The sequence below is a fragment of the Elephas maximus genome, chromosome 12 (assembly GCF_024166365.1).
Source record: "Elephas maximus indicus isolate mEleMax1 chromosome 12, mEleMax1 primary haplotype, whole genome shotgun sequence".
In the NCBI taxonomy this organism is placed as follows: Eukaryota; Metazoa; Chordata; class Mammalia; order Proboscidea; family Elephantidae; genus Elephas; species Elephas maximus.
In genome coordinates, this window is record NC_064830.1 from 103,036,457 (window position 1) to 103,063,561 (window position 27,105).

General features: G+C 45.7%; 2 protein-coding genes across 3 annotated transcripts in view; both read left to right on the top strand.

Moving 5' to 3' along the window:
* MRPS17 (mitochondrial ribosomal protein S17) overlaps positions 1-4,042 on the top strand; it is a 46,835-nt gene extending 42,793 nt beyond the window's left edge. The window contains exons 1-3 of one of the 2 annotated variants that reach the window (XM_049903270.1): positions 764-867; positions 1,455-1,594; positions 3,282-4,042. In XM_049903270.1, coding sequence (XP_049759227.1) covers positions 1,472-1,594; positions 3,282-3,551 — 393 coding nt within the window. In that variant the 5' untranslated portion in view covers positions 764-867; positions 1,455-1,471 and the 3' untranslated portion in view covers positions 3,552-4,042. Of the gene's footprint in view, positions 1-763; positions 868-1,454; positions 1,595-3,281 lie in introns of those variants that run through there. The other variant, XM_049903269.1, reaches the window with a different exon arrangement.
* A 3,296-nt stretch (positions 4,043-7,338) lies between these two features.
* Positions 7,339-27,105, top strand: part of NIPSNAP2 (nipsnap homolog 2) — a 33,765-nt gene continuing 13,998 nt past the window's right edge. The window contains exons 1-6 of the mRNA XM_049903549.1: positions 7,339-7,492; positions 21,664-21,803; positions 21,887-21,932; positions 25,121-25,215; positions 25,549-25,619; positions 26,723-26,863. Coding sequence (XP_049759506.1) covers positions 7,401-7,492; positions 21,664-21,803; positions 21,887-21,932; positions 25,121-25,215; positions 25,549-25,619; positions 26,723-26,863 — 585 coding nt within the window. The 5' untranslated portion in view covers positions 7,339-7,400. The remainder of the gene's footprint in view (positions 7,493-21,663; positions 21,804-21,886; positions 21,933-25,120; positions 25,216-25,548; positions 25,620-26,722; positions 26,864-27,105) is intronic.

Consider the following 27,105-nt stretch of genomic DNA (forward strand, 5'->3'; position numbering starts at 1 on the left):
TTATATTTTAGTTAGTGTTTATTAATTTAAAGCACGAACTGACATTCTTTAAACAGTCAACATTCCTGTATTTACAGGTGTACAACTAATAAAAACAGGGATTTCAAAAATTAGACTTCCCCTATCTTTTAAACACTGACTTCGTATTTAATCACATCTAAACATTTAATTAAAATCACAAACCTATAATATCAGACTCTATTAAATGCTTTAAGCCCTTTAAGAAACAGAAAAGACAGACCCAGAATATCGCAATGGTTGGTTGCACCTAAGCCAGTTACAAAGATTTTGACTCCACGGATTAACTGCATGGATTTAACTTTTTTATCCCTGTACGAACACTTTTTCAGAGTTGCATTTTTCATACATTTCCAGGGTTTAGGTTGATCTACCATGTACCTTTCTAAGGAGTCGGCAAGAAAAAGGAATGAACTCACGGAGGGAGCACCCCATAAACAAGATACACACGGGTTTAATTGTGTTTATTTGCTAATCTGTAGTGCACAATTTCACATGGGTGTCACCACTGGCGCATACGTTGCTTACTGGTTAAACCAGCCCTGAATAACTAGAGATACAGCAACGATAAGGATGAATCTCAAAAAAGTTAAGAATAGGAAAGCGCTGCAGTCACGGTATGCACCGGAAAAGGTCAAAAGGACCCTGGCACGCCAAGGTCCGCGGCTCCTTTAAGGGGGCGGAGCCCTGCCTTTAACCCTGCCCCGGACTGAGGGACCCGCGCCCAATGAGAGGGAGGGTCGGGGGAGGGGCGGCGTGCGTGCGGCGTGACGCCATCATGCTGCGACTTTCTCTTCTCGGGCCGTGCGGCTGTACCGAATAGAACTGGGACATCAGTGGGGTTCCCAGGTAGCTGATATTGGAAGTGGGTTCAGGGAAGCGCAGGGTCGTCAAAGCCCTGCGAGCAGGTCAAGTCCCATGGGACCTCGAGGTTGTCCTTCCCCCAGCGGGGCGGGACCGATCGAGCATAAACTGATCCCGAAAGCAGCTCCCAGCAGAGTTCTCCTCAATAAGGAGGACCCCCGGCCGCCCTGCCAAGGGCTTGCTCGCCAGAGGTAGCCGGGCTGTGAGCCTGTGGATAGAGTCAGCCCAGCGGAAGGGAAAGAGATAAGGAACACCAAGAAAGGCCCTCGTTTATTAGTTACTGGACCTTACTAGTTAAATTCTCAAGGCGCTCCCGTGAGTAGGCCCCATTGTTATCCCCATTTTGCAAAGGGGGAAGCAGAGCCTTAGATCGGTTAAAGGTACTGCTTTGTAAACAGTATGAGGATGGGAGTTTGTGTAGGTAGTTAAAATAGTAAGATGTGCGAACATCTCTAAGTGGCGATTACAGAAGACCAGCAAAAGCTTTTTGTGAACTTGGACAGTTCTAGTGACAAAATCCATTTGGCACGTCAAAACCAACATATTCTTAAACTTTGAAATTTGTTTTTCAGGTGATCAAAGCCACATAATGTCAGTGGTTCGTTCATGCGTGCATGCCAAATGGGTCGTGGGGAGGGTGATTGGGACAGCAATGCAAAAGACTGCCAAAGTGAGAGCGACCAGGCTTGTTCTGGATCCCTACTTATTAAAGGTAAGGAGCATCCCTGTGTTCAGATGGCATTGACAAATCACCAGCATGTTCCAGGCACCTCAGCAGAAAAATCCTTCCTTAGTGGTAAGGAAGTTTTTAGCATCTGCTGTGTGCCCGGGCATTATCCTGGTTTGTGGGTATAATTAGATGAATTAGCCATGATCTCTACTGCATTCCTGGGAGACAGGTGATTTCAAATCAATCTGATGACTGATGTAGTTGTTGTATAGTGAAACCTGTGAGAGCCGGAACTCAACGGGACTGCCTAGTTTTCCCAGATCTTGCAAGTTTTCCGATTTTGACAGGGTGCAGTCTACCACTTTTCCATCACTTGTTTGAGTGGAAGTCATTTGTATTTTCCTTCTCTGATAGGTTTCTTACCTTACACAGGTTTCAGCTTTCCCACCTTTTACTGTATTTGCAAAGTACTGTGAGAGGAGTCAGTAAGACCCTTCATTCTTTCCTCCCAGAGAGCTGGACAATAGCATTCTCCATTAAGAGACTTCGGAGCTGAATCTCAAATAGCATTTCATCCATAGGACCAGATGAGGGGAAATCGTTCGGCTCATGATGAGTAGTTTGTTGAAGTTTGTTTAGCAGTCAAAGGGCATGGTGTTTTAGCATAACAGAAAGTGGCTCAGCACGGTTGGGTGCAGAGCTTAGCACTTAGTAGGCACGCTTGTTGTATAAATGGTAGGGACAATTGGAGCTGGACTTTGAAGTGTCTTGTGCGTTGTGTTTACAAGTTTGAATTTCATCTTACAAGCCAAGGAAAGACAGACGTGGAGACACGGGGCTGGGGCCTGGAGGTGAGGAGATCAGTAAGGAGGCTACTGTAAAAGGTCTAGGATAGGAATGATGAGGGCCTGAACTAATGTCAGGACAATGGAGGTAGAGTGACAAAAGCAGATTTCAGGAACAGGGGACACAGGTCATTCGTTTGTTACATGTACAAAGGAGGGAGAAGGAAGTGCCAAGGATGGCTCTGCGTTCCAGGTTGGCCACAGGAGTAGGTAGAAATGCTGTTTGTTATCGAGGATTGAAAAAATACAGGAGCACGCGGAGGAGTGAAGCCATGATCATTGCCCCTGGAGTCAGGACATCTGAGTTTGGATACTGACTCTGGATGTTACTTAACCTCCCTGTTTTCCTCATCTATAAAAGGGAAATACTGGTATCTCCACTGCAGGGTTGTTGTGAGGAATAGGTGATGCTAGTTAGCAATTACGACTTCTTTTCAGTACTTTGAGCCAAGCACATGGCTAAGTACTTTACGTACATTAGAATATTGAATTCTCTTGATAACTCTAGAGGTTCAGGGGTAAGAGCCTCATCTCATGATTGAAAAAAACTGAGCTCAGATTGGTTCAGTGACTTGTCTCAAATTGTACATCTCATGGTGTGAGAGGATCATGTTTATAGGCAGGAGAGAAGGCTCCAGTGGGAAGGGTAGGTTTAAACATTTTAGGCAGAGATGATTATTGATAGAACAAGGCTCTTGCTGGGGGTGGGCTGAGAGCTCAGGAAAAGTCGATGCTCTTTACCAAAGATGAAGCAGCAGCTAAGTGTCGTATTTTCTCTCCCCAAGTCCCATCTTGCATTGTCTGCATCGCGCCTTCACGTTCTGTCCTGCATTGCCAGGTCACAGCTGGGAGCTGCTGATTTTTTTCTCTTCTTCTCTCACTAGTATTTTAATAAGCGAAAGACCTACTTTGCTCATGATGCACTTCAGCAGTGCACAGTGGGGGATATCGTGCTTCTCAAAGCCTTGCCTGCCCCACGCTCCAAGCATGTGAAACATGAGCTGGCCGAGATCGTTTTCAAGGTTGGGAGAGTCATAGATCCAGTGACGGGAAAACCCTGTGCAGGAACGACCTACCTGGAGAGTCCAGTCGGTTCGGAGCCCACTCACCTGACCGAAGGTCTGAAAGAACTCACCATCCCCTCAGCACAGTAAAGGCAGAGGAGAAGAAGGCGCCACAGGGAGGGAGTTACAAGTTTGCTTTGTGGAAAAAGAAACTTTTCAAAGTTTTGTCACAAACTTTGTCCAATTTCCCTACTGGTATTTATGAAATTCATAAAAGCAACTGAAGTAAAAGCTTGTTGTAATTTTTCATAAAGGTTTATTTTCCTAAAGGCTTTATTTTCTTCTCAGTGACCATACTTTCATGTTAAACCTAGCAATCCACCGTGTCATTCTGTAAGCTCATTGTTTTCGAAGGGGTATTGTTTTTTCATTCTAAAGAAACCTGGACTTGTCTTAGAGCCTTTATTTTAGGAAAAGAAAAACTTTTGATGTAAACCAGTAAGACCACATTAAGTATTTGCTTTTGGTGGTATATATTTAAAATTAATTTTTTTTTTTCTGATTTCACCAATTCTGAGGAAAATAGCATGCTTGTGGTCAGATTTTATCAGATTAAGCTGTATTAATAAAAAATGTCAACATGTAGAAAATTTTTATAAAATTTTGTGTCACTTTTCTTACATCCTAGGTTCTAGGCTAGTTTAATTAAAACCAGTAACAGTGGCTGTCAGTTCGGACTCATGGCAACCCCATGTGTTTCAGAGTAGAACTGTGCTCCACGGGGTTTCAATGGCAGATTTTTTGGAAATAGATTGCCAGGTCTTTCTTCCAGGGTGCCTGTGTGGACTCAAACGGCCATCCTTTCAGTTAGCAGCTAAGCGAATTAACCGTTTGCATCACCCAAGGACTCCAGTTTAAATAGGCTGAGTTCTTAAAATCCAAGACATTGCCAAAGTCGTAGGAGTTTTCACACACGCATCTGAGTTGGAGAGTTTGAGTTTGTTGCTGTTGGTTAATGAACTGTGATAGCTTAGACTTAAACCAAAGAAAAATTGAGCTATATAATTCAGTTTGTGGTTTCTAAAAAGAGATTTGGATCCTATCTGAGCTTCAGCCAACATGAGTATTGTTCAACGATGACTGCAGGCAGGCCGCCCTCTCAGGACTCACAGTCTCATGGAGGACATATGCAGCCTGCCGTCATGGCCAGCAGGAGCACATGGGTCCTTCCCAGGAGAGGTGAGAGAGTGCTCAAACTCAGTCTGAGAGGAAGAGTCTCCAGGCTGGCAGGTGGTGGGTGGGGGGTGTGTGGAAAGGGCACTCCAGCCAGAGGAAAGGGAGTGTAAAGTCCCCAAAGTGTGAAAGGGGACTGAAAGTAGGAAGGATTGCTGGGGGTGGAGCTCCGGTAGAGAAATAAAAAAAAAAAAAAATGAAATAGGAGTTACATTTTATGTCATTGTAGATTATTTAAAGAGAAAATGATACTGCATTTCAATAACAGTGATAGCATCAGTGGACTGGAAGGGGAAGGATTAGAGGTGGGGAGATGAGACCTGTTGGAAGGCTGTGGCCCTCAGACCTGAGCTACACTGGGCGGGGAATATGGTGAGAGGATGGGTAGATAATGTTCCAGAGCTCTCTCAGGGCTTGACACCAGGGGGGATGAGCAAGAGCGAAGCATCTAAGAGAGCTGCTGATACCACCCAGGGGTTCCTTACCACACCGATGTGTTCAGATGCTGCCCTAGCCAGACAGCTGCATCTCTCCTGCCCAGTGCACCTTTCACTCCCAAGATTCCCAGTTTTGGAGCCTCCCAGTCCACAAATCTTGTCCGTCCCCGCCCCCCCCAGCTCTGGTGCCTAGGTAGCGGAGGCCTCCCAAGTTGCCCAATCCTGACAAGGCAGCAGCCTTTGTTACTGCCTGGTGCCTCTTAGGAAACCCTGGTGGCCTAGTGGTTAAGTGCTACGGCTGCTTACCAAAGGGTCGGCAGTTCAAATCCGCCAGGCGCTCCTTGGAAACTCTATGGGGTGGTTCTACTCTGTCCTATAGGGTCGCTCTGAGTCGGAATCGACTGCAGCACTGGGTTTGGGTTTTTTCGGTTTAGTGCCTCTTAAGTGTGGCCATGAGCGAGAGATTACACCCCAGAGCTTGTTTCCTCTTTCAGGCTGGACGAGTAAGCCAGCGAGACCCGGTTTAAACTAGTTCAAGAGGCCTAAAGTTAACCTTGGCTCATTAAGTGCCTCACACATAGTAACCCCTAGGAGGAGTTCAACTGCCGTTTTCTAAACACATCCCGTGAAGTTGCATTTGACCCTTACTGCAACTGCCTAGCATGGTTTAGAATGTCGATGTAATTCAAGTGATCTCCCTGCTTGTAAGCTCTATAAAAGTGACCTTCCTAAACCTTATTCTTGCCAACAGCCTTGGAGGCACCAACCCTGACTCTTCCTTGCTCAAGGAAATAGAGCTGCCTTTCTGATCTCCCACCTTGGCCTCGTTTATTGGCTGTGACAGGTGCGCCAAACAGGACCTGGAGTTTCCAGCAACACTGAGGGCATTTTCCTCTCAGCCTCTGGAGCTTGGAACTGGCAGACCACTGCCTTCTTGAAATGCTCCCCTGCAGGCTGCAGCCCTGGTCCTCTGCCTTGTCCCCTCCTCTCAGTGTCTGGCTTCCTTCCTGCCCATCTTGTCTTGGTTGCAGTTTTTCACGGTTCATCTGTGGCTCTTTATCTTTACTCAGGAAATATTTTCCCTGAACACTCATCTGGGCTGGCCCTCTCCTTTGTTTAAGTTGTTCCCTCTGTCAGGAATGTCCTCCTTTCTACCATTGGTCAACTCTTTCCAAGAGGACTGAGCTGTGGGGCCAGCTCCTCTGGGGACTTTTTCCTGGTCTACCCTCCCCTTCCCAGCTATCCTCAGTTACACAGCCTTTTCCTTCGAGTCTTGTGAACCACTGCATTTGAATACTGACACTTCCATCCGATCACCAGTTCACATCATGTCCCCACCATAGGGGGGCTGCTTGAGGGTACAAACGGGGACTCCACATGACCAGCACCCTTCAGTGCCTAAATGAACAGGAGTGAATAATCAAGAGACTGGGAGAGAATTTGAGTGTTTCCACCCAAAATGCTTTTATTAAAGTGTTCTCTTTTTTTTTGTTGTTAGAAAAGGTAATATACTCACAAGGAGTCCTGGTGGCACAATGGTTAAGTGCTTGGCTGCTAACTGTAAGGCTGTGGGTCTGCGGCTCGAAGCCACCCACTGCTCTGTGAGGGAGGGGGAAAGATCACAGCCTTGGAAATCCCGAGGCAGTTCTACTCTATAGTATCCCCCATACGGTCACTATCAGTTGGAATCTGGCAATGATTTGGTATTTTATTTTAATATATTCACATGGTGCAAAATTTAAGGAGTCCCCGGATGCAAACGGTTAATGCCCTTGGCTGCTTCCTGAAAGGTTAGAGGTTCCAGCCCCTTCAGAAGCACCTGGGAAGAAAGGCCTACCAGTCTACTTCCAAAAAATCTGCCATTGAAAACCCTATGGAGCACCGTTCTACTCATGGGGTCGCCATAAGTCAGGCTCTCAAGGCAAATGGTCTTAACAGAATTCAGAAGGTACTGGGGAGAAGTCCCCTCCCACATGTGCCCCCTAGACTCTGGGCTCCCCTGGGCAACAGCGCGACTCTCCTTGTGAATCCTTGCACGCACATTCAAGCAGGTCCGTGTTCCTTTGCACACCGTGCTCTGAGCGCCCAGCTTTGCCGACTGTCTCCCGCTTCCAAGTCTCTTCGGCCGACACCCAGTGCCTCCCCTCGGTCCCCGCCCCGGCCACGCCCCCGGCCCTGGCCACGCCCCGTCGGCCGCGCTGCTCCCCCTGGCGGCGGCGCCCCGCACTGCAGCGCCCGCCCCGCACTGCAGCGTGCGGCCGGCCGGGGGAGGGGTCACGCCAGCGGCTCCGGCGGCGTCACGGCGGCGGTAACCCAGCGCCCGAGCAAGATGGCGGCGCGAGTGCTGCGGACCCGCGGAGCGTCCTCGGCCGGGAGTCTGCTGCAGCGGCCCGGCCCCTGCGGCCTCCTGTCCGCGCTCCGGTGAGCAGCGCCCCTTTCCCGGGGCGGCGGGGAGGGGCCGCGGCAGGCGCGGGCGAAGGCGGCGTCCTGGCGCCCGGGGGGCAAGGCCGGCCGGGCTGCGCGGCTGAGTCGGGGCGCCCTCCCGCCGGCGGGCTCAAGGTCACGGCGGGGACGGGCGGCGCGCCCCGCCCCACTGGGAAGGCCGCCGCTCGGCGGGAGGCCACGTCCGCTAGCCGCGCAGCCCGGGCCGTGGACCTTGACCCGGCGGCCCGAGCGCGGCGGAGCCAGGCCTTGCGCTCGGGCCGCCAGGTGTCCCGAGGGCGCCCGGTGTCTGCGGCTGCGAAGCGGCGGGGCTCCGGATGTTTACGGCTCAGGTGGTCGTGGGGACAAAATAAAGACCTCGTCCCCGGTGAAGGGTGGTGGGCACAGGAAGCCAGCCTGCAGAGAGCCTCAGACTGGATTTTTAAAGCAGGCTGTGGATGAAAAAGTATTGACAGATAACAGCGCCAGATATTTAACCGTGGGTCATGTTTAAACTGTTTCTGACGTGTGTGGAGTCGACGTTCAGAAATCCTATAAAAAAAAAAAAAAAAACCAGAAACCCTATAGGGCAGTTTTATTCTTTAGGGTCACTAGCTATGAGTCAAGAATCAACTCGAAAGCAACGACTTTGAGTTTTTGGTCACCTTGGGTGGTTTAAATATTACCTTTCCTTTACAGTAAATAATGAGCTTCTAGAAAGTATAACCCATTGCTGTCAAGTCAGTCCTGAGTCATGGGGACCCGTGTGTGTCAGAGTAGACCTGTGCTCCATAGGATTTTCAGTGGCTGATTTTTCAGCAGTAGATCGCCAGGCCTTTCCTCCAACGCACCTCTGGGTGGATGTGAAACTCCAGATTTCTGAGCGCATTAACTGTACCGCCCAGGGACTCCTCTTGTCTCCTAAACCAAAGAACTAGTTGTCATTGAGTTGTTTCCGATTCATAGTGACCCTGTGTGTGTCAGAGTAGAACTGTGCTCCGTAGAGTTTTCAGTGGCTGATTTGTTGGAAGTAAATTGCCAGTAAGTTAGTATGGGCTTTGGTTTTTGAATGTGAAAAATGGGCATGGCCTCTAGTCTGCCTTAATTTAAGTGTTCAGTAGGCCTCGACCTAAACCCAGTTAACTTGCTCCTTCTATCAAATATTGAGTGCATACAATGTAATTGGAGCCCTGTGGAGCCAGGGATGTCCCTGGGTGGTGCAAATGGTTAAGTGATCGGCTACTAACTGAAAGGTCGGCAGTTCAAACCCACCCAGAGGCACCTCAAAAATAAGGCCCTGGTGATCTGCTTCCGAAAGCTCACCGCCAGTGAAAACCCTAAGAGTGCAGATTTACTCTGCAACATATGGGGTTGCTATGAGACAGAATCAATTTGATGGCAACGGTTTGGTTTTCTGGAGCTAAGATAAACAAAATAGCCAAGGTCGCAGCCCCCAGGGAGGCGGGGTCCCCATAAAGTAGGTAAAAACCCATATAGAACATGAACAGACATGTGCACCTATGTTCATCATTGCTTTATTCACAATAGCAAATAAATGGAAACAACCGAAGTGCCCGTCAATGGGTGAATGGATAAGCAAATTGTGATCACACACATCAGTGGAATACTACGCAGTCATAAAGAGCAACGATGAGTCAGAGAAATATACTATCACACAAATGGACCTGGAGGGAATAATGCTAAGTGAAATAAGTCAAGCATATAAGGACAAATATTGTATGACTCCTCTTTTATAAGATAAGAGTAGATAAATACAGAGAGACCAGTGTTCGTTAGTGGTTACCAGGGAGAAGAGGGGAGTGGGGAAAGTACACTTTATACTGTAGAGACTAGTTATTTTTGGTAACAGGAATAGTGGCACTGAATGCGGATGTAGTGAGCACAGTACAACCCTGGGGAAAAAAAGCGTTTGAGCACGCATGAATGGATATAGGGAAATTCGTATACGGGTAGGTACAGGTGTGTACATAAATGAGAGCAGATAGAGGTATCTATACCCGTTGCCGTCGAGTGGATTCTGACTCGTAGTGACCACTATCTGTAGGTAAGTGTAAATACAAATATGTGGGTGCAGACACGTTTACCGAAGACACTAATATGGTTACTCCTCAGACATGACCGCATACCTTCCAAGACTGGTGTTCTGGATTTGAAGGCATAGAACCATAGTCTCATGGGACAACTCAGTCAATTGGTATAACATAGTTCACAAAAACCGTGACCTGCGTCCTAACGAAGTGGGTACTGTCTGGGGTCTTAAAAGCTTGCAAGCAGCTATCTAAGACATAGCTTAGGGTCTCTGTTGGCCAGGAGTAAAACAGTAAGCAGGTAACCAAAAGCATAGAGAAGAAACAAGTCAACATGAGCCACAACCTCATCTAACCTGAGACCGGAAGAACTAGATGGTGCGTGGCCACCACCAGTGACCGTTCTGACCGGGGTCAAAGTCGTTGGTCCCGGAGAGAATGGGAGAAAAGTATGGAGCAGAACTCAAATTCTTATTAAAAACACATACACACACAAACTGGAACAGTAAAAACAGAAGACCCTCTGAGACTATTGCCCCGAGATGCTCTTTAAACCTACAGCTGAGCACGAAATAGTAAAATGGCACACAGAATAAAGGATATTACCTGTAAGATCGGTGCTCTAATTAAAAACCATCACTATTTGACCAAAGAGCCAACAGTTACTCAAGAGCGAGGATGAGAAGATAAAGGGGCAGGGAAACTAGAGTACTGGAAAGGGAACAAACTGAACACAAAGAGAATGTTGACACATTGTGGTAAACGTAACCAGCGTTACCGAACAACTTGTGTGGAAACTGTCAAATGAGAACCTAACTTGCCAAGTAAAGTTTCACCAAAATCTTAATAAAATACTATTTTTAAAAAACTGAACAAAAACCCATATAGACTTATAAATCGAGGTAGGTACTGAGAGAGGTCGACAGCCTCATTTCCACATGAGGTCATGGAAGGCCTCTTCTAGAAGCTGGCATTAAGCTGAGATTTGAAGGGTCAGCATGTGTGGGAGACCTGAGTGGGAAGGTGTCCGGTGTATGGAAAACCCCAGAAAAGTCCAGGAGATTGGAGCCCAGGTGCGAAGGGAAGCCTGGCCAGAGGACAGAGGCAAGGAAGAGTAGCCGGGCCCAGAGGCCATGTTAGGGAGCTTGAATTTTATTCCAAGATCCATGAATACGTTTAAGTGTTTAGACTCCAGCGTGACATGACCTGTCTGACCTACGTTTTTAAAAGACAGCTCTGATTTGGAGAGGGCACAGAATCAAAGACAGGGACCAACTGGGGGGACACAGATGCTGTGTAGCGAGAGTTGTTTGTTCACAGATACTGGAGTGCCACCACGGGCTGGGTACTGTGGAGACTGTTGGGAAACATCAAGGAGTGAGGCACACAAGGACCATGCCAGCAGGGAGCTTGCTGGTGCAACAAGGAAGGTGGAACAGGCCTGGGGGTTGGCAGTAGACAAAGGGGACCTGTCAGAGTTTGAGAAGGCGGTGAGCTATTCAAGTGGGAACGCCAAGGAGGTGGGTGGGTATATGACCTGGCGCTCAAAGGAGATGTCTAGGTTGCAGGAAAGATTCAGGAGCTGCCAGTATATCCGAAAGGTTGGCAGTTGGAACCCACCCAGAGGCACCTTCAAAGACAGGCCTGGTGATCTGCTTCCTAAAGGTCAAGCCAACCAAAAGCCAGACCCACTGCCGTCAAGTTGATTCCGACTCATAGTGACCCCATAGGGTTTCCAAGTCTATAAATCTCCATGGAAGCAGGCTGCCACGTCTTTCTCCCACGGCACCACCGGTGGTTTCAAGCAGCTAACCTTTCCGTCAAGCAGTCAGGTGCATTAACCACGGTGCCACCAGGGCCCCTTACACACGGCCCTTGAAAACCCTATGGAACGCAGCTCTACTCTGCAACACGTGGGCTCGACTCTACAGCAATTATGAATGACGTGACAGTGTATCCAGAAAAATAAACCTGCACCATCGAGTCGATTCCAAGTCATGGCAACCCAATGTATTACAGAGCAGAACTGACCCATAGCATTTCCTTGGCTTTCCAGAAACAGATCACCAGGCCTTTCTTCCATGGTGCTTCTGGGCGGCTTTGAATTTCCAACCTTTAGGTTAGTGGTTGAGTGTAAACTGTTTACCCCACCCAGGAACCTAATTGTCAGCATATAAACAAAACAAAACAAAACCCCCTGCTGTTGAATCAGTTCTGACTCATAGCAACCCTATAGGACAGCGTAGAACTGCCACATAGGGTTCCTAAAGAGCGGCTGGTGGATTTGAACTGCCAACCTTTTGGTTAGCAGCTGTAGCGCGCCATGGCTCTTAATCACTGCACTAACATATAGGAATGCAAAGTGTCGACAAGTGTTGATCTATATACTACTCTCTGCTTTTGGTTGAAATTTTTTGTAGTAAAATGATTTTGAAACCATAGAAATGAATGAACTTGCCAGAAGAGAGGGCTTGGATAGAGCAAAGGCCAAGAAACAAGGCCTGTGCCATGCCACCATTTACAGGCCGGGTATAGGAGCTGGCAGTGAGGTCACTGCTAGGTGACAGTGCCCGGGGAGGCATTTCCAGGAGGGAGTGTGAGCTGTGCCAGAGTAAGATGACAGGAAAAAGCTGGGTTTGCCAACTGAGTGTTGTGGGTATCCTTGCTGGAGCACTCTAAAGAGGAAGGAGGAAATGTGCTCCTAGAGACTCAGCCCTGTCTGTGCACTTGGCTCTGCTCAGCGCTGCTCCAGGGCCCCCAGCTGCTTCCTGGACTTCACACTGGAGTCCCACAGGTGCTCAGAATGCTTATGCACCCAGAATTTAACTCATCCTCCTGGGAGGCCTGCTCCTCCTGGCTTCTCTCTCTCTGCAGATACGGAACATCTTCCATTTAGGACCAAACCCGAAGGTCTTCCCCCAGCCCATCCCCTCCTCCTCCTCCTCCTCCTGTCTCTTCAGGGCCCAGACCTATCAGCTCCACCTCTGCGTGTCTACGTTCCAGCATCTGTCCCTCCCCACTGCCCTAACTCAGCCTTCAACAGCCCTTGTCTGGATGCCTACCAAGAGTGTGGGACCTATTAGTCTCCCATGAGACTAAGGGATTCTGAGCAGGACCTTTTCCTCTTAGAAAGATCTCTATGACATGAACCTTGACTGAACCCTGATTCTTCTTCCCTCCTTCTCCCCAAAACCAAAAACCCGTTGCCATTGAGTCAGTTCCAACTTGTGAGGCTCTTATGTGTAACAGAGCAGAACTGCTTCATTGGGTTTTCTTGGCTGTAATCTTTACAGAAGCAGATCACCAGGCCTTTCTTCCATAGTACTGTTGGTTGGGTTTGAACCATCAACCTTTCAGTTACCAAAAAAAAGAAAAAAAAGCAAACCTGTTGCCTTCGAGTCAATTCTGATTCATAGCTTCATAGCAACCCTACAGGACAGAAGAGAACTGCCCCATAATAGGGTTTCCAGGGAGTGCCTGGTGGATTCAGACTGCTGACCTTTTGGTTAGCAGTCGTAGCTCTTAACCACTATGCCACCAGGGTTTCCCTCGGTTACTAGTCAAGTGCAAAAGTTTTGTGCCACCCAGGGTCCTTCCCACTCCCCCAGAAAAGTTTTAAGAGACATTTTGGGAACAGTTGAGGACATTTTAATATGGAGTATTAGATACAATGGAATTACTCTTTTTCTTAGGTATGACAATGGTGTTGTGGTTTTGTCTTCGTTCCTAGGAGATGCTTGCTGATGAGGAAGTATTTAGGGGTGAAGTATGATGTGGACTGTACTTTCAAATAGTTTCCCCCCCAAAAAATACATATGTAAAGAAAAATGTAAAAAGGTATTAATTTTTGAATCTAGGTGGAAGGCATTGAGATCTTCATTATGCTATTCTTTCAATGTCTCTGTGTTTGAAGTTTTCAAAATGAAAAATTGGGGCGCAGCCCTCTGTGGAGCAGTGTGGGAGACCGACTTGCTCAGGGCTTCACGGGGATGGGCAGTGGGGAGGGTAGTCAGGTAGCTACCACTCTCATGCAGGCCCCTTCCTTGGACTGGCCCTTGCAGCCTCCCTCACTGGCGCCTCCTCACTCCACCATCTTTGCCTACTCTGGGTTTTGTTCTGTCCTAATTCTGCTTCTTAGAATGCCCTTCCTCCCATGCGCACCCACCTGACCAACTGCTCTACCTCTTTCAAGTCTTCAGCTAAGGAAGTACTTGTTCAAGACTTGGTCCATGTCTCCCCCAAGCCTTCTTGGACTCTGTTTCCTCTGGCTCTACCCTCTTCATGACCACCACCTTGTGTCTCCATCAAAGAGCTCATCTCAGGTTGGGCACACTCATGTCTGTTTGTTCCGAGTCCCAGGAGTCAGGGCCAGGTCTGTTCATCTTTGCATCCTCACCCCGGCCCACTGATTGGCATATGCAGTGCCCAGTCCATCAACAATTGATGGTCAACTGAGGGAGCTCCGTTACACTGCTGCCGCCTCATCTGTGGTCTCAGCATTAAATGTATTTCCCTTCCACGGTCCACTCAAAAGAAAGTGCAGCACCATCTTCCACACCTAACCAGGACCTGTGTCCTGCCTGTCTCACCTCGGAAGTGTCTCTCGAAGGCCTTACTTCCTCTCCATCCCCACTGCCATCATCCTAAACCAAGACCACCCTTCATTCCACCCAGTGAGTATATACTAGGTGCTCTGTCGGGGTGGTTTGTGTGCCCAGCGCTCCGGGGCATGGCAGCCAGCAGGGAGCCTGGGAACCACACAGCCTGCCTTCTTGGCTGCAGCCCATCAGTCTTTGCTGAAAACGTGCTAGCATTGCACCACGTGCAGGAGAAAGTCCAGCTGATAGGCCTGGTGCATAGGAGCCCGACCACCCTGTGCCCCAGTGTTCCCTCTCACCATCCTCCCGCACGCTGTCCTCCTGCCTTCCTGAACTCTCTGCTGTTCCAGAAATCACTGTACAGTTCCATGACTCCATAGCCCCTCTACCTGTTGTTCCCTTTGAACTGGAATTACCCCCTGCCTTCTCGACTGCCTTGCTTGGACTGTCAGAGCCGGAATGTCCCCACTCAAGTCTCTTTCAGTCCTCCTAGGTGAGCTGATGTATGCGTACGAGTCCACAGGCCCTTGACCACCCTGGCTGTCTGTTTATTGATAGGTCTTTCGCGTGGGACTTAACAGGCTCGGTGTCTGGTTTATCTTTACGTCCACAAAGCCTGGCACATAGTGGTTATTTATTGTGTTTCAAGTCTACTGTTTTGTAGAAGATGGTGCTCCTACCCTGCCCTCTGTAAAGTGCCATCTAACATGCACGTGGTGTCATAGAGACTCCTGATCGCGGAGTCCGTCACATTAGTAAAACCCAGGCCCAACCTGGCCCTTACTGCTCTGGCAGCTGTCGGCATGGCTGCTTCTGCCTCCTTGCAGGACTCAGCTTGTCAGATAGATGGACGGTGCACATAGACAGCTTTGGTCACCTGATACTCAAAAGATTTCAAAGAGCGACAGTCGAGGTGGGCAGTGCTGGGCCAGATAGCTTTTCATTTGTCAAGTTGATTATTCCTCAGGTTCCCAAGCAGATGGCCCTAGGTCATCTCTGGTTACCACTCAGGTGCTTGTGTGTGACCTCGGATGTTGACCAGTTCTTAGTCTCCTTTCCTGCTCCGCATCTTCAGTTTGCAGAGCGTTTCCATGCCCCTTGTCTCATTTTACCTGCTCTGAGGTGAATACCTGTGGCATTATTAAAATCTGGAACGAATGCTCCGTTGGGTTGATTTGTGCGTTTGGGAGGCACCCCTTATCACTGAACACATGTTGAACTTTGCAGTAGCTCTAGGTTCGTGCTGGTACCTTAACTACTTCCTAGCTTGGCTTGTTTAACCTCTCTGAGCCAGTCTTTACCAGGTGGTGATGCCTGCCTCGCTAGATTGAGGATTAAACGAGTTGACCCAGGCAAACTGCCGAGGCCAGACCCTGAGGCGCAGTGTGCGTATTAACTTTAGTCCCCTTTTGTTGTCAGGAAGAGGAGAAAAATTACTTTGGGTTTTTTTTCCCCTCCAGATTTAGTCTACCAATGCTTTTTTAGGCTCTCTTCTATAACATATCAAGTGCCGTAGAAATTGTCTCTCTCTCTCTGTCTCTCTCTCTCTCTATATATGGGGCCCTGGTGATATAGCAGTTAAAGAGCTCAGCTGCTTAACAAAAGGTCAACGGTTCGAATCCACCAGCCGTTCCTTGGAAACCGTATGGGGTTCTACTCTGTCTTATAGGGCCACAATGAGTCAGAACTGACTAGATGGCAATGGGGTTTATATATGTGTATATGTGTGTCTGTATACATATATATATATATATATATATACACACACAAGGAACCCTGGTGACACAGTGTTTAAGCGCTTGGCTGCTAACTGAAAGGTAGATGGTTGAAACTCACCCAATGGCTCCACAGGAGAAGAACCTGGCAGTCTGCTCCTTTAAAGATTACAGCCTAGCAGACTGCCTACAGGGCAGTTCTGCTGTCACATGGGATCGCTATGAGTTGAAGTCGACTGGATGATAGCACCCAGCAACAACATATGTGTAACGTGTTTCTGTGTGCATTTTTTGGAAGGATGCATTAGAAACTGTTAGTCGTGGTTGCCTGGGTGGGTATCTGTTATCTTAAATGTAACTCCCCACCTCTAATGTTTTTAGAAACTTTCATTGTATACCTTTCTGAATTGTTAATAATTGTTATTCCTAAGCCCTGACAATTTATTTGACCAAAAAAAAAAAAAAAAGCCACACAATTTCTGATTCGTGAACTTACCTAAAATAAAGAAAAAACAGAAATGATAAAAAGTCCCGTTAACGTGATGGAAACATTTGGGTAAGGGCACTGACAGGCCGGGGTGAACCAGCTGGAACAGATAAGGGTTCTGGTTGAACAATGTGATGAACGTGACTGATGTCACTAAACTTCACATGAAGATTGTTGAAATGGCAGGTGTTTTGTTAGCTCTATATAGACCACAAAACTAAAAAAAGTCTCTTTAACAAACCTTAAAATTTTCTGTTTTGTGTATCACTAGTTTTATCTGCTTGGTATTTTGCTTCATGATTTTATTTACCAAGTATCCCAAAATATGGTGTAATTAAAACACAAAACAAACTGGCAAAATATTTTTATTCTTAATTGAGGTAAATTTGACCATGATTCATTTGGAGAATTGCTTTCTTCAGAGTGAGTTTATTTATTGTTATCAAAGAGTGAGTTGAAAAAAGAAGCAAACACCATATGATGCTGCTTTTTGCTAAAGAACTAACAGTTTTTGTATTTCTCTTTAAAATTTTAAGTGCATTTTACTGAATATGTAATTTTAAAAACTTAATTTTCTCAACCACTTGCCATATGTCAGGTGCTGTTCGAAATACCTTAGTGTATTATCTCGTCTAACCCTGAGATTACGGAGGTTAAACACGCTCTAAAAGCATCCAGAAGTGAAGTCACAGTCGGTACAGAGCGCTGTCTGGGGAAGCTGGATCTCTTCCGCTTAACCCTCAATGCCTGCCTAAGGAACTACAACTATGAATGTTTTGTTAATTCTGAGGAATTTTAAAATATAGTAAAAGCAAAAGGTAAAATCTCAAGCTTCATTTTACAAATGCCATTTAGGGTTATGTTTTCGTTCTGTGCGTTTACAAGAAAAAATCTCACGTACTGGTATTAACTTGGTATTTGCTTGTTTAATATAAGCTTGCTGCTTTTAATCTTTGAAGGATTTGAGAAAATGCTGTTGTGTTTCCTGACCATTTTTTACAGAAAACATTTTTTTTCCTATCTTTATTGTAACTTTAAGTGAAAGCTTACGGTTCAAAGTGGTTTCTCATACAGAAGTATAAACACACACTGTTACATGACCCTAGTTGTTCTCCCCGTAATGTGACAGCACACTCCTCCTTTTCACCCTGTATTTCCCATGTCCATTCAACCAGCTCCTCTCCCTTTCCGTCTTCCCCTCTCACCTCCAAACAGGCGCTGCCCACTTAGTCTCATGTACCTACTTGAGCTAAGAAGCACACTCTTCACAAGTATCATTTTATGCCTTATAATCTAGTCTAACCTTTGTCTGAAGAGTTGGCTTCAGGGATGGTTTTAGTTTTGGGCTAACAGAGAGTCCTGGGACCATGTCTTCTGGGGTCCCTCTGGTCTCAGTCAGATCTTTAAGTCTGGTCTTTTTACTAGAATTTGAGTTCTACACCCTACTTTTCTCTTGCTCCATCAGGGACTCTCTGTTGTGTTCCCTGCCAGGGCAGTCATTGGTGGTAGCCGGGCACCATCTAGTTCTTCTGGTCTCAGGCTGATGGAGACTGGTTTATGTGGCCCTTTCTGTCTTTCAGGCTCATGCAGAAAACATTTTATTGTTGTTAATTTTATATTTGTATATTGCAGTTCACATCCTTCAAAAATCTCTTTACCCAGTTTGTAGCTATTTGAGATAGTATCTTCTGAATTATGGCAGCCATTACTGTGAAAAGTAGCTTTGTTGATTTTTTTTTTTTAACTTTTTTATTATGGAAGTGTTCAAACACACAAAATAAGCCTTCTTAAAAAAAAAAGTTTCCTTCGTCTTTAAACTAAAAGAGCATCTCTTGGGGAGAAGACTGCTGTGTAAGTTTGTTCACTGTATCAACAAATCAGTTTTTTGGACACCATTATTGAATGCGTGGGAATTTGTGACAGGGTGGTGTGGAATCCGCGTGCTCATCTTATGAAACAGTGGAGGTTTTACATCTCAATAAGAGTTTTTCTGGTCCTTGTTTAAATTCAGAAATAATATTCCTTGATACTTGGAATTTTTTTTTTTTTCCATTCTGCATTTGCCTTGTGGTGTCCATGTCCTTAAGCAAGTCTGCTAAGCAGATTGGAAATAGTCTGTAGAAAATCAGCAATAGAATTTATGCACAGATCCCCAAGGAAAGGTTCACCCTGGCCTGTCAGCAGCTAGGCCTTGTTTTAAAGCCCTGGGTGAGATCCTGGAACGTTGGATGTCGGCCGTTTGGAATCCCAGTACATTACTGCTCCTGGCACGATCTAGCAAAGGGTAAAAACGGTATGTGTGAATCAGTTGAAGATCAATTAAAACTATAAGGAGTATGCTGTAACAGCCCTGGTCAAAGATGGCGGCCACCAGTTATAAAAAGGATTGCGCAAAAAGCAGGGGCACGGACTCAAAGGCTACGTTCTGTATGGTTCCATTTGAGAGACATTGTGAAAAGGTCAAGCTGTAGGGAAGGACCACAGTTCGTGGTTGTTAGAGGTTCGGGTTACAGGGAGGAGTTGATTACGAAGGGAGGACTTCGGGAGGCAGAGGAACTGTTCGGTATCTTACCGTGGTGGTGGTTGTATGACTACGCGTCTGTCAAAACTCCTAGAACTGTATGACGAAAACAAGAGTAAATCTTACTGTCCAGAGATCTGACAGCAAAGGGACAGTTTGTCATTGGGTCATGATTATGTGGGGTTAGGAAGAGGGATGATTCTCAACTAGGTTCTCATTTTTAAAGTCTTTTCTTCAACAGTTGTAGGGAGTTACCCTACCTATAAAGAGGTCTCCAAACATGCACGTTTCAATATTTTAGTGAGTTTTTAATTATAAAAATTGCATATATGTGCAGGGGAAAAGTGTAGTCAAGAAGAATATACAGTGAAACCTGTGAGGGTCAGAACTCGATGGGCCCACCTTGTTTTTCTGGTCTCGTAAGTTTTCCGCCTTTGACAGGGCGTAGTCTTCCCACTTTTCTATCATTCATTTAGTGGAAAATATTTGAGTTTTCCTTCTCTGGCAGGTTTCCATCTTACACAGGTTCCGGCTTTTTGCAGGTTCTGCTGTACAATGAAAAGGAAAAATCTCTCCTTCCACCCCGTCCCCAGTCACATTCCCCAGACGCAGTTACACCTACTCCTCACTTATCGACTATCTCGTTACCTGACATTATGATGATAGTAAAAAATCTGTCCAACATGGCTGCAAAGGCTGCAGAGCCTCCCCTGCCTTGAGGAGAGTCTCCGGGCGGCCTCTAGGAAGCTGGCCACTCTGTCCCGCACTCTGCTGCCAGGCCTGCCAGTCCAGCTGCCCGAGCTGGGTGACCATCTCCATGGCCTTGGCTTCCGGGCAGGCAGCACCTAGCCAATTCCGAGCTCCTATGCAGCCTGAGGCCCTACAGCTCAAAATTGATGTGGGGTGGGAAGGGAAGAAAGAAAGAGGCATAGGAGAAGGTGTTTGGAAGAAATGCATGAGAGTTTAATTATCCCAAAGTGAGCTGAACTGGGCCTTAAGCCTCTGCCTGCATGGGGCTGGGTGCACAGCCAGGCTCACTCTGCAGCCCTAGAAGGAAGCCCCAAGCCTGGGTGACTTGCTAGGCTCCGAGGGCAAAGCAGGCTCCAAGACTGTAAACACAGGGCGTGCAGGGGCGGGAGTGGAGCCCTGGAGGTGGCTTTGGGAGGGGAGCTGTGAACCCAGCACAGGAGGAAGGTGAGATGGTTAAGCCCTGGACCCTCCAGTCACACAGCCTGGCTTCATCCCGCTTTGTCTCCTCCAGGCCCCCTCTTCCTCAGAGTAATAATCCATAACTGGACTCAGTGATGAGCACATCAGTAAAACTTAGCTGTTGTTATTTCTATGATCATGTTTCCTAAATTAAAAAAAAAAAAAGGACAAATGAATAGTCTGAAAACAGAAAAAAAAAAACCTTCCATTTTCATGTAACAACCTGGTCTTTGGAACCTAACCATGTCCAGAAATGGGGAGTGGCTGCACTGTTAACGGTTTACTGTGTGTGTGGCACTCTCCGGTCTGTGCCTGGCTTTTTTACATAACATTCTCAATGAGTGCAGTTCTACCTCATTCTTTTCAGTGATTGCCTAGTAGTCTACTGTTTGGATATTCCGTAGTTTATTTGATTGTTGTTGTTATTGTGTGACTTAGAGTCAATTCTGACTCAGAGTGACCTACAGGACACAGTAGAACTGGCACATAGGGTTTCCTAAGCTGTAAGCTTTAAAGGGGAAGATCACCAGGTCTTTTCTCCTGTGGGTTCGTTTGACTAGTCCCTGTTAATGAATACCCAGATTGTATCAGGAAAAAACTGGAAACCAGGGTATAATGAACATTCTTGATAAATATATCAATTTTAAAACTCCATATGCATTTAGGCCTAATAATTGTGCTTGTAGTTACGTCCCACAGATCTTTATCCTTAGTCAAGTACACAAAGTTGAACGCACAAGAACGTTCAATACAGCCTGGGTTCCTGTTTTTTTTTTCCGTGGTGCAGGCAATGTGTATATGCATTAACAGGGACTGGTCAAATAAGTTAGAGAATATTCGAACAATAGAATACTATGCAATCACTGAAAAGAATGCGACAGAGCTACTGGCATTGACAGATACTGCCACATTGCCCCGGAGGAAGCTTACACCAGTTCATATTCCTACTAGCAAGGAGTTAAACGGGTACTGAAAAATTCATGGATGATTTCATCCTTGCTTTCTGACAGCTTGTAGGTAGTAGGAGTTCAGTTATAGGAGAAAAATTAGCAAATTATTCATGTGTTAATGGAGTTTGTGTTCTGAGGTCTTTGTGTGACAGTTAAAAATCTTGATTCTAAGGTTAATTTATGTGACGGGTAAAATGATTTTTTTAAAGAAAGAATTCATTTCAATTTCCCTGTTTATTTTTTTTCCTATGACCCAAATTGCTTTGGAGGAAGGAAAAACACATAGTTAAAGTTCCCAAGATAAACACAGAACTCAGTTAGGAGTACTGCAAACTACTTGTTTTATACTTTGCTCTTGTCGTTTAGCATGCGTGATATGCCAGCGGAATAAAACGGACATTTTGTGATATTTATGCCAGGTTCTGAGGTACGTAGGGTTGTTATGAGCTGGAACCAACTCGACGGCACCTAACAACAACAGCAGCATGCTGGGTTCTTTCCAGAACAGTACCTGGACCCGGCGCTCAATGCGTGTTTGTGGACTGATGACTTTATGAAAACGGTGGACCGCATGACATCCTCTGAAGACACTGAAGCCTGCACCTCAGTGTGGACTGAAATGAATGTGTTTGTCATTCCACAGGGGAATGACGTCTTCCAGTGTCAGACCTGGGGAAGACAGCTGGTTAAAGTCTTTATTCGTCCGGAAAGTTGATCCAAGAAAAGATGCTCACTCCAACCTCCTGGCCAAGAAGGAAACGAGCAGCCTGTACAAACTACAGTGTGAGTAATAGGTGTGCTGTCTTCAGAGTTGACTCGTTTTCCCTTCGTTCATAAGTTTATCGTTGAATTTTCTTTTGTTTCAGTTCACAATGTTAAACCGGAATGCCTAGAAGCATACAACAAAATTTGGTGTGTATACTATACTATCCTTTACTTGGGGAAAAAAAAATGAGTTTGATATTGGTTGGTTCAGCTAACACTTAGCCAAAAGTGAGCTCCTCCATCCCTATGCTCAAAGCTGGAATGTTCAGAGGCTCTGAAACTGATCTCAGGGATTGATTGCCAAGGACGTTTTGGTTATAGCTCTCACACAGCTAAGTTATCACACAGGCAGTAACACTTTAGAAGACGAATAGACTCTTAAGATTGGAAAGAACCTTGCAAGATCATCCAGCCCATCTATTCATTCCCATTATTGAATCCTTTCTGCAGACCTTCCTAATCGCCGGAGCGTACGTTCCATCCCTGGAGAGCTCTGAGTCTTAGGAATTAGAATTAACACCCCTGGGACCTCCCTTGTCTCCAGCTCTGTTCCTGAGTAAAATGACCACATGAAAGTCCTGTATGTATTTGACCATAGCTGCCACTTCCTCCCAAGTCTTTCATTCTTTGGGGCCCAAGTCACTTGAGCTGGTCCTCCTGTGATACAAGGACTGTAACCTCTTATGGAATGTATAAGTCTGGAAACTAAAGGGAGAATTTAAGCGTATCAGTTCTTAATTAAATTAACAAAATTAGGATTTTAATAATCACTTGTAAGAAAATATAATGAAAAAGACGTTTTCACTTTTAATTTTTGCTATTCTCAGGAGACAGCAAGTGATTTCGTCACCAGAGTCAACGCCAGAACCTCCTGAAAACCAAAAACCTTTTGTGGTTTTATTGTTGTTTCGTATTTCATATGTGGAGGTGGTTCGTGAAATGCCAGATTAGCACAGAATTTCTTGTGCACCTCAGCATGTTTCTCTTTATTGAAAAATGCCCTACAGGAAAACAGATGCTTATCTCTGAGTCTTCTCTCATAAAACTCATAAAATGAGGTTTCCCCCATTATCTTCTGTGTTCTGTTTTTATCACCTCATCTCCAGGCTTGGGTTTCTGGCTATCTGTCGCGTATTTCCATTTGGATGTCTTACTGTTGCTTCAAACTCAACATGGGGAATCACTTTCCTCTCCCAGCTTCCCTGTCTGTGGCCCTCACCAAGTTTTATTTCTTTATTTTGCTCTTTCCTTAGTTTTCAGTGATTAATTAATCACTAAGGACTCTGTGTTCTTCATTTGACATGTATTTTGGTTCTCTTCACTTGTTTCCTTCTCCCCGTCCCTGCCTAAGCCTGTCAAGCCCCATTCTCAAGTAGCCTTCTTTCTGACTTCCTGGGCTCCCAGCTGGCCCTGTGTCCCTACCCCACCCTGCAGTCCATCCCGCAAAAGCTTGTCAGATTGATCTTCTTAAGTTCTGCATTCCTCTTCATGCTCTCTCTGTTCCCTGAAGCTTTCAGCAACTCCCAGTCTCTAGCACATAAAGAGTTAACTCCTGCCTGGTTTGTGGGGACCCCTGTAATGAGGTTCTGCCCACCCCATCTAGTTTCAGGTACAAGTACTGCCTACCTTGCAACCTCCAGCAAAAGGGATTGGCTAGAAAGCTCCCTATGGCTGAGTACTGAAGAGCAGCCTCGGCTCCGTTCTCAGGCCCCTGGCCATAGCCTCGGCCCCACCTGGGTCATCTGTGCCAGCCTCCCTCCTCCACATTGGCTCCAGGTCAGGGATGTTTACCCCCTGCTTCTGTCCTGTGGCAAAAAGGAGATGCCTTTCCATTTTGCTACCATACTTCCTCTTTTCCCACTCGCAGTCTCTGAATCTCATGTTGTTCCTGAACATTCATGGGTTATGCATAAGATACACTTGATACCAGATCTTTTAAAAAGTAAATGCCACTCTTCAAAAAATATACATTGGTATGGTCATTGTACTAGCAGTTACCAGTTGCTGTCAAGTAGATTTCAACTCATGGTGACCACATGTGTGTCAGGACAGAACTGCTCCATAGGGTTTTCTGTATCTGGCTTTTCAGCAGTGAATGGCCAGGCCCTTCTTCTAAGGTGCCTCTGGGTGGACTCGCACCTCCAACCTTTTGGTTAGCTGCTGAGTGCATTAACCCTTTGTACTACCCAGGGACTCCGTGGTCCAGATATATGGGTTTTCAGCTAGTTAGGGAGCCATTGAGAGCTTTTCTCTACTGACTATTCATAGTCAGCCTTGGCGCCCCAGCATCTGGTGGTATTCACTAGCTTAAGCTCACTCAGTGTTAGCAGAGAATTTGAATAGGTTCCATTTCTGACCCTGGACATCCTCTTGATTCCATTGTTGAATTGTTATCATACTATTTGACCATAATTGTCCTGTTTTCAGAAAGTGCAGGTTTTAGTTTTCTCTTAGTATGACACGGCTGTGCCTCTTCCCTTTGCCTTTACGTGGACATTAGAATATGTACAATAGAAAGGTTTCCATGGGATCAAGCTCTGATCTGACACTTCTGTGAAACTAATAAACTCTCATGACTTGGCTTGGCCACTGCTCATGTGCAAGCAGCAGAATCAACTGGGTGGTGTGTTCAGTGTGCGATTATCGGATATGGCTCAGATCCCCTCAGCCGCTGGGATTAAGTAGAACCTCACTTGTGCATCAACCTGTATCTTTAATTTTTGATTCTTTGGTGCCCGTTGTGAGTGCTGAACGTGGAGTTGGCCTCCAGACCATGTTGTGTTCTAGCTCTGTCTCCCTCCTCCTTCCTCAAGGCCAGCTTGTTCTCTGCTCCTGTTGCCTCTGCCGGCTGCTGCTGCTTCTGTTGTCTGCCCTCCAGTAAGCATTACTGTGCTCCCTTTCCATCTTACTTATTTCTTCCATTCTCATTTTTCCCGTTCTTCGTATCTTTGAAACCAACAGAACTTAGCTTTTATAAACATCACCATTCTGAAGTACTTCCTTTTTTTTTTTTTTTCCTGAAATGGCAAATAGCAGACCCAAAGCTCCTGGAATCTTGGGACCTTTGAGTCTTCTTAATCATTTTTATCACTGTTTATACTTAAGTTGCTTACAACTGCTCTAGATAGTTGGGGTATTAGAACTCTAAGCCTCTGATAAGTATAACAGAACTCAGCTAAAGAGTTAATTATACACCTCGTTTCATCATAGATCTATTCTGAGGTCAGCTGCCGGAGTGCAGAGTAGGTGGCCTTTTCCTAACACCAACCACACGTCGTCTATGGAGTCAAATGTTTCTGGTTGTTTAATCAGTGTTGCTGTTTCTTCTCTTTAAGTCAAGAGATGTTGCCAAAGATTCACGAAGATAAACATTACCCTTGTACTTTGGTGGGGACTTGGAACACATGGTATGGCGAGCAGGATCAAGCTGGTAGGAAGCAGAAGTCTTTGGAATAAACACTTGTCCCTTAAACCTTCATTGTAACTGCTTAAGTAGTTTTCTGATTTAATGCTAATTATTATCATCAAAGCTTTCCAAGCCTCAGTATAATGTTACGGTTAAAGTAGTTCTGTCATAATTCATGGCAAAAATTACTTTTTTCATTGTTTGAACCTGTTATTGAAGCTTTATGGTGTAATTCATAGGCTGGCACATGGCCCGTTATAGTTTCGTACTGTTAGCATTATGTGTACCTTAAGTATCTTCAATGTTTAAGAGTATCATGAAACTCTAATGTGTATTATCTTTTAAAATGTATTTCAGTTCACCTCTGGAGGTATGAAGGAGGCTATCCAGCCCTCACAGAGGTGATGAATAAACTCAAAGGAAATCAGGTAATGATTTTGAAAAACGTTTACGTCTTCAGACCAGTGAATTAGTATACGTCAGTATAGAATGGCCGCGTGAGTCAGAATCCACTCGATGGCAGTGAGGTATGAGTGGTATAAAATTAAATGACTCTTTCCTGTCACCAGTTTTTGTTTAAAATTTTTTTTCTAAAATTTCTATTCTGAGAACTCTTGAACTTGCATTGAAACAAAGTATGGTAGCCAGTCGTAAGTATATTAAAATTACAGTTCTTACTGTAAAAGTAAGCTGTACTTTGAAACTAATAAGCTGGTACTTTGAAACTGGTAAGTCAGTGCAGTAGACACGGTCAGCCTGGCTGGATCATCTAGCAAGACTTGTCAACCACATTTTTTTTTTTTTTTTTAAACCTTGGTCTGACTTTGCTGTCCCACCCCTCACTTTGCTAATAAATGCCTGAAATAGAGAGGATATTCACATTCAAGGCATATGTCATTAGGGAGAAAATTTTTGTATAGATTCCTAGTGCAAATGTAAATGGCTTTTGGACTCTCTGCTATTTGTAGCGTCCCTGTCACCTCTGTTCACGTGCTGTCAGGCTCTGTTAGGAGAATCTAAAAACACAGGAAATTAAATTTGTTTAAACTGTCATTTAAGTAATTACATTTAGGGTAACCACATGGTTTGTCCCCCTAACCCTGGACACTTGAGAGTGAAAGGGGATGCTGTTAATCATTATGTTGGTTCAACAGATGTAAACAGGGACTGCCCCAGATCAACTAGGACTGTCCCAAGTCAACGGGGACCTGTCGATTTACCCTAGTTATGATAGGGAGGCCCTGGGTGGTGCAGTTAACGCACTCAGCTGCTAACTGAAAAGTTGGCTGTTCAGGACCACCCAGAGGTACCTCAGAAGAAAGACCTGATGATACGCTTCCAGAACTCCACCATCGAAAACCCTGTGGAGCACACGTGGGCGCACCATGACTTGGACTCAGCTCCCCAGCACCTGCTTATTCACGATAGTATTCTTTTATATCCTGTACAACCAACAGTAATATAAATGTTACTAAAGTGGGCTTTTATATAAGCATCAGAAGACTTCACGAGCACATTTTTTCACCCAAAGGAATTCGCGCAATTCCGTAAGGCCAGAAGCGACATGCTGCTCTCTAGGAAGAATCAGCTGCTACTGGAGTTCAGTTTTTGGAATGATCCTCTCCCACGGTCAGGACCTAATATATATGAACTCAGGTCTTACCAACTCCGGGTAAGTACTGAAATACGAGGTAAATGTCCTCTCTTTTCCATGAAGAAGCGTGAGCCACCCACTAATACTGATGACAAAACCCAAGTTCTGTAGTGTAGGGTTAGCATTATATTTCGATTTGCCTTCTTTCCTCCCTTCCAGTCCTTCTCCTCTTAGTCACTTTTTTATTTTTTCTTATTTTCTTTCTCCTTCTCTTCTGCTAAGCTCTTATGGTTTTTTATAGTCTGATACATATTGTTCAG